This window comes from Scyliorhinus torazame, chromosome 13, assembly GCF_047496885.1.
Source record: "Scyliorhinus torazame isolate Kashiwa2021f chromosome 13, sScyTor2.1, whole genome shotgun sequence".
NCBI classification, from domain to species: Eukaryota; Metazoa; Chordata; class Chondrichthyes; order Carcharhiniformes; family Scyliorhinidae; genus Scyliorhinus; species Scyliorhinus torazame.
In genome coordinates this window covers 203436379-203449047 of record NC_092719.1, presented here as the reverse complement: position 1 = coordinate 203449047, position 12669 = coordinate 203436379, and the positions used below count along the sequence as shown (strand labels likewise).

Genomic DNA, 12669 nt, shown 5'->3' with positions numbered 1-12669 from the left:
GAGTGGTGTGGCCTGGATAACTTGCTGATTCATCAGCAAAGCCTAATTTTGTTCAGAAAAAGAAAACAGTTGTACATTTTTAGAAACATACTTCAACAATAACTGGTGCACAGGTATCCGGTAACCACTTTTTCTGACATTCCTGCTGCTGAGTACACGATCCCTCACACCAACCACACCTCATAAAGGACGGTGCTATCTGGCAAGATTTGCAGGTGAGGAAGTGATGACAGCCTGGTCCATCGATTGGCACTTTGGTCACCTGAAAGCCAAAAAAAAAATCCACATATTTCTTTGTAGAATGTTACAAAGCACTCTCCAGGGAACAAATCCTGAATTTAGTCACAATGTCATAATGCACAAGACAGTGTTTTGGTGTAGGATGGGACAAGGAGAGGGGGAGATAATATTTGAATGCACTGATTGTATTACATCCCTGAAATATATTCCAGCCCATGTTAATCTCCACAATATGAAGTAATGAACTTAGAGCTGGCTGATCAGTTTTGATCTCCACGTGTTGTTCAGTTATTGTTAGTTCAGAGATATTTTATCAGCAGAAATACCAGCCCTTTTTCGAGATTCTAGATCAACAGATCAGTAGCGTTATCCCTAAAAGAGGGAGGGGGGGATGGTAATTAGTGTGCGTGGCAACAAGAACACAAATTTGCATTTACTTAAGCACCCTTTACTGTCAAAACTGTTCCAGGGAATTTCACAGACAGAAAAAAAATGAATGCTGAACCGAAGGAGATAATCGGAGAGTGTAGCAAATATGGTGAGAAAGGTGGCCTTTGGAAGAGAGTTAAAGGAGGAGAAGGGATGTGGGGAAGCAGAGGGGGCATCTGGAAGGAATTCCTGACCGTGGGGCTTAGAAATCTGGAGATATGGGTGTCATTATGAGAAATGTACCGAACTGTAAGGGTTAATGTTATGTCCGAATCAACTACTAGAGGGAGCTAGATGCAGACATATATAAGACATCTTCTGGGAGAGTGTTGAGGAGAAGGCTAGAGAACTGACTGTAGGAAAGATAGTGTGAGTGAGAGCAGATCATAGTTATTCTATTACTGTATAAATTAGTGGTAGATGAGTGTAGATTGTATATTAATTGTCAATTATTTAATATATAGAAGTAAGAGGTCGAATTCAATTAAGTAATGTAAATAAATCTTTAGCTTTGTTTCATGCAAAATCTAGTTGCGGTCTTTGTGAACATTACGCCAACCATCCTAGGATCTGAACCACAAAGAACACCACAATATGGCCACCAATTGAGGTGCGGAGGGAAGATGAGTGTACAAGAGGGCAGAGTTTGGAAACAGTGAATTGGTGAGAGAGTTGACCGGCAGGACTAAGAAGGTTACAGAGATAGGGGAGGGGTGCCTCAAAGGGATTCAAACATGTGGACAGGAATTTTGGTTCAAAACATCGGAGGAGTCAAAAATGTGAGAAGAAGGAAAAAGAGAAAATGCCGGACAATCCGACAGCATCTGTGGAGAGAGAAGGGAGCTAATGTTTGGAGTCTGGAGTCCAGACTCGAAACATTAGACCGCATCAGATGGGATTTTACAACAATCAATGCCAGTTGTCCCAGTCACTATCATGGTGGCACTGGAACCTGTGCCCCCAGGGCATTGGTCTGATCCTCTGGATTACTAGCCCAGTATTATTACCAGTGCACCACATTCTCCCACAGCAGCTTTAAAAGTTCAGCTCGGGATTAAATAGGCGGCCTGGACCCAATTCAGATTCCATGGGCAGGGGAGCATTGCATTCAGTTAAAGACATCTCGGGGGAACTCCGACACTACCTGGCAAGAATTTCATGCTAACGTCTGTCCCACGCACATGGCATTTGTCAGCAGCAACATTTCACAATACACTTCAATTTTTGTTAGATTTAAGAGATTTGGGAACAAGTCAATGAAAGGTCACAGGATGCTATTGCACCAATATTGTATTACAGCGCATTAGCTAATGAATTCCTTTCTTATTCCCCCTGGTCTGTTTTCAGCTCAGCTATCCTTCCATAGGATGTAAGAAACAATTCTCTGCAGGCAACTTTAAAATATATAAACCGAGAGATTTTTCCAATATATTCAGTCATTGGATGTGAACATCACTGGCAAGGCTAGCATTTGTTGCCCATTCTTAATCCTGGGGAGGCAGTGGCATGCTGGTATTGTCGCGGGATGAGTAATCGGGGGTAATGCTCTGGGGACCTGGGTTCGAATCACACAATGTCAGATGGTAAAATTTGAATTCAATACAAATATGGAATTAACAGTCTAATGATGACCATGAAGTTGTTGTAAAAATCCATCTGGTTCACTAACCTCCCTTCAGGGACGAACATTTGCCTGGCCCACAGCAATGTAGTCACGGTAGCACAGTGGTTAGCACTGTCCAGATCCCAGGTTCAATTCCCGGGTTGGGTCACTAACTGTGTGGAGTCTTCTCCCCCCTGTCTGCGTGGGTTTCCTCCGGGTGCTCCGGTTTCCTCCCACAGTCCAAAGATGTGCAGGTTAGGTGGATTGGCCATGTTAAATTGCCCTTAGGGCAGCACGGTAGCATTGTGGATAGCATAATTGCTTCACAGCTCCAGGGTCCCAGGTTCGATTCAGGCTTGGGTCACTGTCTGTGCGGAGTCTGCACATCCTCCCTGTGCGTGCGTGGGTTTCCTCCGGGTGCTCCGGTTTCCTCCCACAGTCCAAAGATGTGCGGGTTAGGTGGATTGGCCATGATAAATTGCCCTTAGTGTCCAAAGTTGCCCTTAGTGTTGGGTGGGGTTACTGGGTTATGGGGATAGGGTGGAGGTGTTGACCTTGGGTAGGGTGCTCTTTCCAAGAGCCGGTGCAGACTCGATGGGCCGAATGGCCTCCTTCTGCACTGTAAATTCTATGATTACCTTAGTGTCAAAAACGTTTCGGTGGGCTTACGAGGATAGGGTGGAGGTGTGGGCTTAAGTAGGGTGCTCTTTCTAAGGGCCAGCGTAGACTCGATGAGCCGAATGGCCTCTTTCTGCATTGTATATTCTATGAAATGGCCGAACAATCCACTCTGTTCAAGGGAACTTTAGGTGGCCCAGCCACATCCCATGATCCATTTATTATTTTTTTTAAAGTGCTTGAGAAGGTGGTGGTGAACCGTTGGGTATAGGTACACCCACACTGCTGTGATGCCAAGGTATTGACCCAACGACAGTGAACACTGAAGAAACAGTGATATATTTCCAAGTCAGGAGGGAAACTTGCAGGTGGTGGTGTTCCCATGCATCTGTTCATCCCAAGCCAGTTACATACAGATGTTTTAAGCCATTAAATTAATTTTTGCAGTGGTCTATATCCTCAATAATAGCTGCAAAGCAAAACTGTAAGCTTTCTGAAAAAGCAAACATGGGCAATCTTGTGTAACGTTTTGAATGTAAAGCAGCAGCTCAGGAATGGAAGGTTGGCTATTTTGGTGATATGATTGGTTTAGTGTTCCATTCAGCCCAAATCGAATAAAAGCAAACTCCCCTCGTTCAACTCTTACCTTTTTTCCAGTAACAAACAGCAAGGAATCTTTCAAACGCGCAACCTTCCTGGAAACGGGATCTGAGCCACTCAAGCTGAAATTTGCATGTGGCTTAAAAGATCTTTGAATAATCACCTACAAATGGAAAGGAGATCATTGAGTGAGCTGATGAAACTCAGGAATCAAAGCCCAGCAAGTTCCTTATCCCGGGAACCGTTCTTTTCTGCATCCTTCCTGAAGTGTTGCACTCAGAATTGGGCACAGTACTCCAGTTGAGGCCAGACCAAGGTTTCATACAAGTTTAATATAATCTTTCTGGCTCTTATACTCGTTGCCCTTATTAATAGGGTATTGCATGCATTTAGTTTGGGGGGGTTTTCGTGACTGAGGTGTCCTTCAGTTACAGCTGCAAATTCCAAGTACACTAAGTATTTCAAAGTATTCATCTTCCTGAGGACTTTTCCCCCTTGAGAACCACTGTTGTGCACCTTTAGAAAGTTGAAGTGGCACATCAGAACATTTTTCTTATTCTTTCACGGGATGTGGGCATCTTTGCTTGGTCAGCATTTGTTGCCCAATTCCTAATTGTTCTTGAGCTGAGTGACTTGCTGGGCCATTTCAGAGCGTAGTTAAGAGCCAACCACATTGCTGTGGGTCTGGAGTCACATGTAGGCCAGACCAGGTAAGGATGGCAGATTTCCTGCCGTAAAGAAAACCAGATGGGTTCTTCCAGCAATCAATGATAACCTCATGGTTACCATTACTGAGAGTAGCTTTTAATTCCATATTTATTAATTGGATTTAAATTCCACCAGCTGCCGCACCCCCACAGCATTTGCCTGGGCCTCTCGATTACTCATCCAGTGACATTACCACTGCACCGCTGCCTCCCCCTGTGGAGTGGAGCTGTATTACTCCACATTGTGGTTTTGGTTTATTTTTTCATGGATGACGACATCATCGACAAGACAATGTTGCCCATCACCCATTCCCCTGGAACTGAGTCGCATGCTAGGCCACAAGAGTCAACCACATGGCTATGGGTCTGGAGTCACATGTAGGTCAGGACAGGTAAGGAGGGCAGAATCCTGCCCTGAAGGGTATTAGCGAACCAGATGGGTTTTTAATGACAAATCAACAATAGTCGCAGTTGGTGCAAATCCTGTTATGGCTGTAAAGCTTTGCCACAGGATCATAACAGGATTTGCGCCGGCAAGATTTCAAATGGCATGTGGCGCTGTGGTTAGCACTGCTGCCTCACGGCGCCGAGGTCCAAGGTTCGATCCCGGCCCCGGGTCACTGCCCGTGTGGAGTTTGCACATTCTCCCTGAGCGAGATTCTCCAACCCCCCACCGGGTCGGAGAATCGCCGGGGGCTGGCGTGAATCCCGCCCCCGCCGGTTGCCGAATTCTCCGGCACCGGATATTCGGCGGGGGCGGGAATCGCGCCGCACCAGTTGGCGGGCCCCCCCCCCCCCCCCGCAATTCTCCGCCCGGATGGGCCGAAGTCCCGCCGCTAAAATGCCTGTCCCGCCGGCGTAGATTAAACCACCTACCTTACCGGCGGGACAAGGCGGCGCGGGCGGGCTCCGGGGCCTCCACACGGACAGTGACCCTGGGCCGGGATCGAACCCGGGTCCTCAGCACCATGAAGCAGCAGTGCTAACCACTGCGCCACCGTGCCGCCCTTTCTGTACCGGATGCTTTGAGGGGTTCCAATGATCTGCAATTCTCTCACAAACATGTTTTCATAAGTCTGATGGCTGTACTTTCAATATTGTGATTGGAACACGGTAGTGAACTCCCCTCTAACATTAATTTCCTTGGACGCAAAGGAATTAAAAACACGAGAGGAATAGCGTCGTCAGAAGCAAATGAAAAGGTTCCATCAGGTGATCTTTTGCAAAATCAAAACAGTTTGGGAAATTAGTGCTTCTTTTTACTGGCAAACTGCATGTCAAGGAAGAGCTCCGTCAGTAAGTGCTCCCTTGTACAAGCACACTGACCTCAGCAAAAGAGAAAGAGCTGTTTTAGTCCAGGGTAAAGGAAACAGATTTACAGCAGGAGAAATGAGGTATTCGATGTACGTCACTCAATTCCTGCAAAGTAAACAAGCCTTTGGTTCTAAAGCTCCATTCCCTTAAGGAATTTGTGCAGAAATTTCAACACAGAATTCAAAGTGAGAGGTCAGGGGCAAAAGATTTCTCACAAACGATTTTAAAAGTTGCCAAAATGCAGACCACTTAATGGCGTTAATACTTTTTCTTGGCAAATCAGACGTAACGCAAGTCACGCAGTTTATACAGAAAAGGCAACTGAAACAAAACATCCAAAAAGGTTTATCCATCAAGAATTTTATCAATTCCTCGATGAAAAGCTAAGCGATCACACATGACACTGAAATGCAAGCTCACCAAATACTGGTTTTGTTGCAACTTCTTTTGTTTTTAAATATTTTTCAACAGTAAGGGAATCAAGGGTCATTGGGATAAGGCGGGAAAGTGGAGTTGACGACTATATCAGATCAGTCATCTCATTGAATGGCGGAGCAGACTCGATGGGCCGAATGGCCTACCTCTGCTCCCACGTCTTAAGGTCTTACGCTAATTATACACAGATAATTTTACAAATACACTGGACACTACAATTGGTCGACCAGCGAAGGAATGTATTCTCTTCAAAACGATCACATAATGCACGGGATTCGTAATGTTTAATTTCTTCCCAATTTGGGACTCAACTGGAACCAAATACATGTAGTTCCACCTTTATCTAACTCTAATTTTGACAGTGTCCTGTCAGAATTTGGATCAAAACAGTGTAGCAAATATCTTACAGTACTGGCACCAGACTGGAGCAGTTATGTAAAGTAAAATCACCATTGTCACAAATGACCACAGGTTGTTCTCCCCTTTGAGGGGGAGGGCTGGCTGGTGGTTATTTGACTGGAGGGCCTGTGGTGATGTGCATCAATGTAAATGCATGTAGGCTGGCTAGACACTAGAGGGAGCACCAAAGACATCACACACTCAACCAATAGATCAGTTAGATAGGACAGGACCAATGGACACTCACGATACACATGGAGGTGACACAACCACGGGGGGGGCATTACACCAACCCGTATATAAAGGACACCACACACATGATCTGCCTCTTTCCAGTGGAGACAGTCAGTGAGTACAGACACAGGGTTGATTCAATATTAGACCCACCACGTGGATTGCAGCAACTGGTTAGTCAGTCTGGGTAGCTATAGTAGGATTAGCAGTAGTGTCAAACCCGAGTAATAGAAGTGTAAATAGTTTGATAAACGTGTTGAAGTTATCTCCACGTCTGAACCTTCCTTTGTCAAGTGCACCACAAGGAAGCCGCTTATGTTATACCTACAACATAACAAATCAGGGCCGTCACACCTCAGGTGAGGGGCAAGGTTGAGAGGGTGGTGCCTTCACGAATAACCTCAGGCAGTACGTGAATTGAACCCGCGCTGTTGGCATCGCTCTGCATCACGAACCAGCTGTCCAGTCAACTGAGTTAAACCCTGGGGGGGAAACCGGAGCACCCGGAGGAAACCCACGCCGACACGGGGAGAAACTGCAAACTCCACACAGATAGTCACCCGAGGCCGGAATTGAACCCTTGTCCCTGGCGCTGTGAGGCAGCAGTGCTAACCACTATGCCGTCGGCCTGCCCTTCAATGGCTGTGAGGCAGCTGGCAACCCGCCAACTCTTCGGGCGGTGGGGCGAGAAACACTGCAATCCATTTTGTGTGTACATTCCCAAAGATAGGCACATCCCAGTAAACACCGCACAGTTATACACATTTGCAGGGCTGAAATATACCACTGACAAATTTAAGCAATGGATTTGCCGTCTGATTCCATTTCGGTTGCTGTTCAAAATGCCCCGAGGCCGATCGCGATGATGTGTCGGCTGGTACAATACAGTCATTAGAAAAGTGCAATCATAGAATTTACAGTGCTGAAGGAGGCCATTCGGCCCATCGAGTTTGCACCGGCCCCAGCACTGTTGCTTCGCAGCTCCACAGTCCCAGGGTCGATTCCCAGCTTGGGTCACTGTCTGTGCGGAGTCCGCACGTTCTCCCTGTGTCTGCGTGGGTTTCCTCCGGGTGCTCCGGTTTCCTTCCACAGTCCAAAGATGTGCAGGTTAGGTGGATTGGCCATGTTCAATTGCTCAGTATCCAAAATTGCCCTTAGTGTTGGGTGGGGTTGCTGGGTTGTGGGGATAGGGTGGAGGTGTTGACCTTGGGTAGGGTGCTCTTTCCAAGAGCCGGTGCAGACTCGATGGACCGAATGGCCTCTTTCTGCACTGTAAATTCTATGGTAATCTATGAAATGCTGTCTCATTAGCTGCCCCCGGACCTAAACTTGGTAAGAGACTGGCCTGGTTTGATGGGTGACAATCCCAGAGAGCCAGCGAGCACAGTTGTTGAAGCTACGAATGACCACCGCGTCGTCAGGTGTGATGTGTTGAAGAGGTCGCTGTCAAACTGGGCAACGCCCTTGCAAATCTTGGTTACGGTGCACCTTTGCACCAATGTCTAGGAGAATCAAACTCAGTCGGGTGCAATACCTACGACCCAATAACATATCAGCGGGGGCCACCCCAGTCACCACGTGCGGTGTCCACCGAGCCCATTGGCTGTTTCTTTAGTCCCCGGTTAACCATCAGCGCGGCTCTTGCTGCCAAGCCATTCGGTGCCGGATAGTATGGGGCAGTGCGGGCATGCCGAATCCCTTTGACTTTCACAAAAGCAGCAAATTCTTCGCTGGTCAAAGAGGCCCCATTATCTGTTACGAGCACCTCATGATCCTGTGGGTGGAATAGAAATGTGCAATTGCTCGATAGTCGCCCTGGATGTGATCGTCGCCATCTTGTGGACCTCCAGCCATTTCAAGAGGGTGTCCACCAGGACGAGAAACATTGAACCCAGGAATGGACCGGTGAAATTGGTGCGTACGCGAGCACAAGGGCGCCCCCGGCCACTCCCAAGGATGTGGGGATGCCGTCGCGGGGGCTTCTGGTGCTCTTGACACATTGAGCATGTTGGGCCAACGACTCGATATCTGTGTCCAAACTCGGCCACCAGACGAAGCTTCTCACCAGCATCTTCATTTTGGACAGTCCGAGGTGTCCGTTGTGAAGGTCCTGCAATATACAATTGCCTGGCCCTTCGCTGGAACAACAACCCTCATGTCCTTCAGGAGGATACCATCTTCCATGGTCAGCTCCAAGAACTTTGAGGAGAGAGCCTTCAACTCCCCTGGTAGCCGTCTGTGTTGGCCACCTTAGAGCACCGGATGCCGCACCTTGGTCAGGGTGGGGTCGGTTTGCGTTCAGTCACGAATGCACAATGCAGTGACGGGAAAGGAGGCCATGAAATTCAGGACAGCAATCACTTCATCCGCCGTAGGGGGGTCTGCGGATTTGGAAGGCGGCTCCACACACTGGCTTCCGCAATCCTGTGCGGTGCTCGAAAGGGTATTCAGAAGCAGCCAATAACATGGCTCAGCATTGACTCCTTGCAAAAGCTATCGACAGGTCGCCTTGTCTTCACAGAAGAGGCCCTGCAACGGATCCGTGATGATAAAGAAATGGCGGCCACTGATGAAACCACTCTACACCAAATACTGCCGGCAGCCTTCTTTCTCGATCTGAACATATTTTTCTCAGCCATAGCCAGCGTCCGGGAGGCAAAGGCAATCGCCGTTTATGGCCATCGTTGACCCGATGAGACAGGACTGCCCCTGCCCCAGACGGTAATGCATCACAAGTGACGAATAAAGGTTTCAAAGGGTCGAAATGTGTCAACACCCTTAAAGAGTAGAACTGCCCTTTCACCTTCTTAAACGCCTCATCATGGGCCTTGCTCTATTCCCAAGGCTGGTGCTTCTTGAGGAGCAGGTGAAGGGGGCCAGCATGGTGGCCAAATTCGGGTTGAACCTGCCATAATAATTGACCATTCCAAGAAAAGAGCAAAGCTCAGTGGCACCTTGTAGGGTGGGGGCCATTTTGATGGCGCTCACTTTCTCGGCAGACGGATGCAGGCCGTCTTGGTCCACCCGATACCCCAAATATACAACTTCTTTCACGTGGAACACGCACTTCGCGCGGCGCAGATGGACCCCATTCTCTGAAAAAACCTTCAGCCCCACCTCGAGGTTCTGCAAACCTTATTGTTCCATGGTCCCCGTGACTAACACGTCATCGAAGTAAACCGCAACGCACGGCAATCCGGGCAGGATATTCGCCATGACGCGCTGAAAGACTGCGCACGCCGAGGATACTCCAAACGGGAACCTGTTGTACTCCTAGAGTCCCTGTGCGTATTGATCATGACGTACTTCCGTGATGATTTGCCGAGCTGCAGCTGTAGATAAGTGTTGCTCATGTCCAATTTCATAAATGTACAGCCACGGGCCAATGGAGCATCATGATCCTTGTTTTTTTTTATATAACCTTAGAGTACCCAATTCATTTTTTCCGATGAAGGGTTAATTTGGCGTGGCCAATCCACCGATCTGCGGGGCTGGTTTGGCACAGGGCTAAATCACTGGCTTTGAAAGCAGACTAAGGCAGGCCAGTAGCAATTCCCGTCCCAGGCTCCCCGAACAGGCGCCGGAATGTGGCGACGAGGGGCTTTTCACAGTAACTTCATTTGAAGCCTACTTGTGACAATAAGCAAATTTCATTTCCATTTCATCTTTGGGTTGTGGGGGCGAAACCCACGCAAACACGGGGAGAACGTGCAAACTCCACACGGACAGTGACCCAGAGCCAGGATTCGAACCTGGGACCTCATCGACATGAGGCAGCAGGGCCAACCACTGTGTTGCCCAATCAAGATCCTTAATTCGAGGTAAAAGATAACGGTCGAATCTCAAAGCCATGTTCGCCGTCGATTTATAGTCTCTGCAGAGACAAACTATCTTATCCGGCTTCATCACAGGCGCTGCCCAGTCAGCGAAGTGCGCAGGTCTATTGATGCCCAAACTCCCCCAGTGACAAAGTTCAGTCTCGACTTTCTCCATTAAAGCAGGGCAAATGGGCGGGCATGAAAATAGCGGGGATAAGAATCCGAAAACATAGCATGGAATAACTAAATCCCAAAGATTGTTATTGTTCTGCTTGAACTACGAAATTGACAAACTCCCACATGGAGAGTAAACACTGAAAAACACTTTGCACTTCTCGTTCAGCCAATGCTCACAAAACCACTTTGCAATGTCAAAACTTTCCATTATCTAATCAGTACCAATAAGGGTGCTGCTATGGTGCCGGCAGCAACCTACAGGTCAGGTGTTTAGACCCCATGACAGCAATTTATACAACTAAATCGAATAAACCTGGTCAGCTCACACTGAACAAGACCAATCATGGAACTACCAGATTGTTGCAAAGATTCTGCTGGGTTAACAAAGAAATATTTTTATCACTTACATAGCACCTTTCACGACTTCCGAAAGTTTCAAAGCAATTTTACATCCAATTAAATACTTATCAAGTGCATTCACTGTTGTCAACAGCCAACTTGCTCCCAGCTAGCTCCCACAAACAGCATGTAAATAACTGGATCATCCATAGTTTTTATTTTAATCCAGTGAGGGATAGATATTACAATGATGGTGGGGAGGGATGCCTTACCTTTTCTCGAAATAGTGGCAAAGGTTCTGTGTCCAGCTGAGAGTGCCTTGATTTAGCGCTACGTCAACAAGATGGCACCTCTGACAGTGCAGCATGTCCTCAGTGTTGCACTGAAGAGTCAGCATGGATACGTGTCGCAAATGAAGGGGATTAACTTGCCACCTAGGGCTTACAGTACAGGGACTTACAGAGACTGCGTCTGGCGTACTGTGTACAATTCTGGGGCGAAATTCTCCGACCCCCCCCCGCCGGGTCGGAGAATCGCCGAGGGCTGGCGTGAATCCTGCCCCCGCCGGTTGCCGAAGTCTCCGGCACCGGAGATTCGGCGGGGGCGGGAATCGCGCCGCGCCGGTTGGCGGGCCCCACCCCGTGCGATTCTCCGGCCCGGATGGGCCGAAGTCCCGCCGCTAAAATGCCTGTCCCGCCGGCGTAAATTAAACCACCTACCTCACTGGCGGGACAAGGCGGCGCGGGCGGGCTCCGGGGTCCTGGCGTGGGCCGGGGTCCTGGTCCAGGGCGATCTGGCCCCGGGGGGTGCCCCCACGGTGGCCTGGCCCGCGATCGGGGCCCACCGATCCGCGGGCGGGCCTGTACCGTGGGGGCACTCTTTCCCTTCCGCCTCCGCCACGGTCTCCACCATGGCGGAGACAGAAGAGACTCCCTCCACTGCGCATGCGTGGGAATGCTGTCAGCGGCCACTGACGCTCCCGCGCATGCGCCGCCCGGAGATGTCATTTCTGTGCCAGCTGGCGGGGCACCAAAGGCCTTTTCCGCCAGCTGGCGGGGCGGAAATTCGTCCGGCGCCGACCTAGCCCCTTAAGGTTGGGGCTCGGCCCCCAAAGATGCGGAGCATTCCGCACCTTTGGGGCGGCGCGATGCCCGTCTGATTTGCGCCGTTTTGGGCGCCAGTCGGCGGACATCGCGCCGTTTCCGGAAAATTTTGCCCCTGATCTCCTTACCCAAGAAAGGATATAATTGTATTCAAAGCAGTTCATGTGACTGGTTCCTGAAAGAAGGGGTTAGCTTATGAGGAAAATTTGAGTAGATTGGGCCTGTACCCAAAAGAATAAGGGGTGATCTTACTGAAACGTACAATATCCTGAAAGGTTCTACAGGGTGGCAGCTGGGAGGATGTTTCCTCTTGTGAAGGAATCTAGAATTCAGCGACACAATTTAAAAATCGTCACTGAATATATTTAAGGTTGAGTCAAGAGATTTTTAATTGACAAGGGAGTAAAGGGTTATGGGGGGGGGCGTTGAGGCCACAGTCAGTTCTTACCAAATGCCAGCATCGGCTCGATGGGCCATAAAGCCTATTCCTGCTCCTACTTCTTGTATCCTTGTACAAAAGGCCAACTGAAAATTCACAGTCAACTTGTGCACCCCACTCCCAGCGGGCAGCACGGTAGCATAATGGTTAGCACAGTTGCCTCACAGCTCCAGGGTTCCAGGTTCAATTCCCGGCTTGGGTCACTGTCTGTGCG

The 12669-nt window shown here is 48.9% G+C and overlaps 1 protein-coding gene across 1 annotated transcript in view; it reads right to left on the bottom strand.

The window, feature by feature from the left end:
- Positions 1 to 12669, bottom strand: part of mst1rb (macrophage stimulating 1 receptor b) — a 173931-nt gene that overhangs the window by 99102 nt on the left and 62160 nt on the right. Inside the window, exons 4-5 of the mRNA XM_072472923.1 lie at positions 3537 to 3653; positions 92 to 262 (exon numbers count right to left, since the gene is read on the bottom strand). Coding sequence (XP_072329024.1) covers positions 92 to 262; positions 3537 to 3653 — 288 coding nt within the window. The remainder of the gene's footprint in view (positions 1 to 91; positions 263 to 3536; positions 3654 to 12669) is intronic.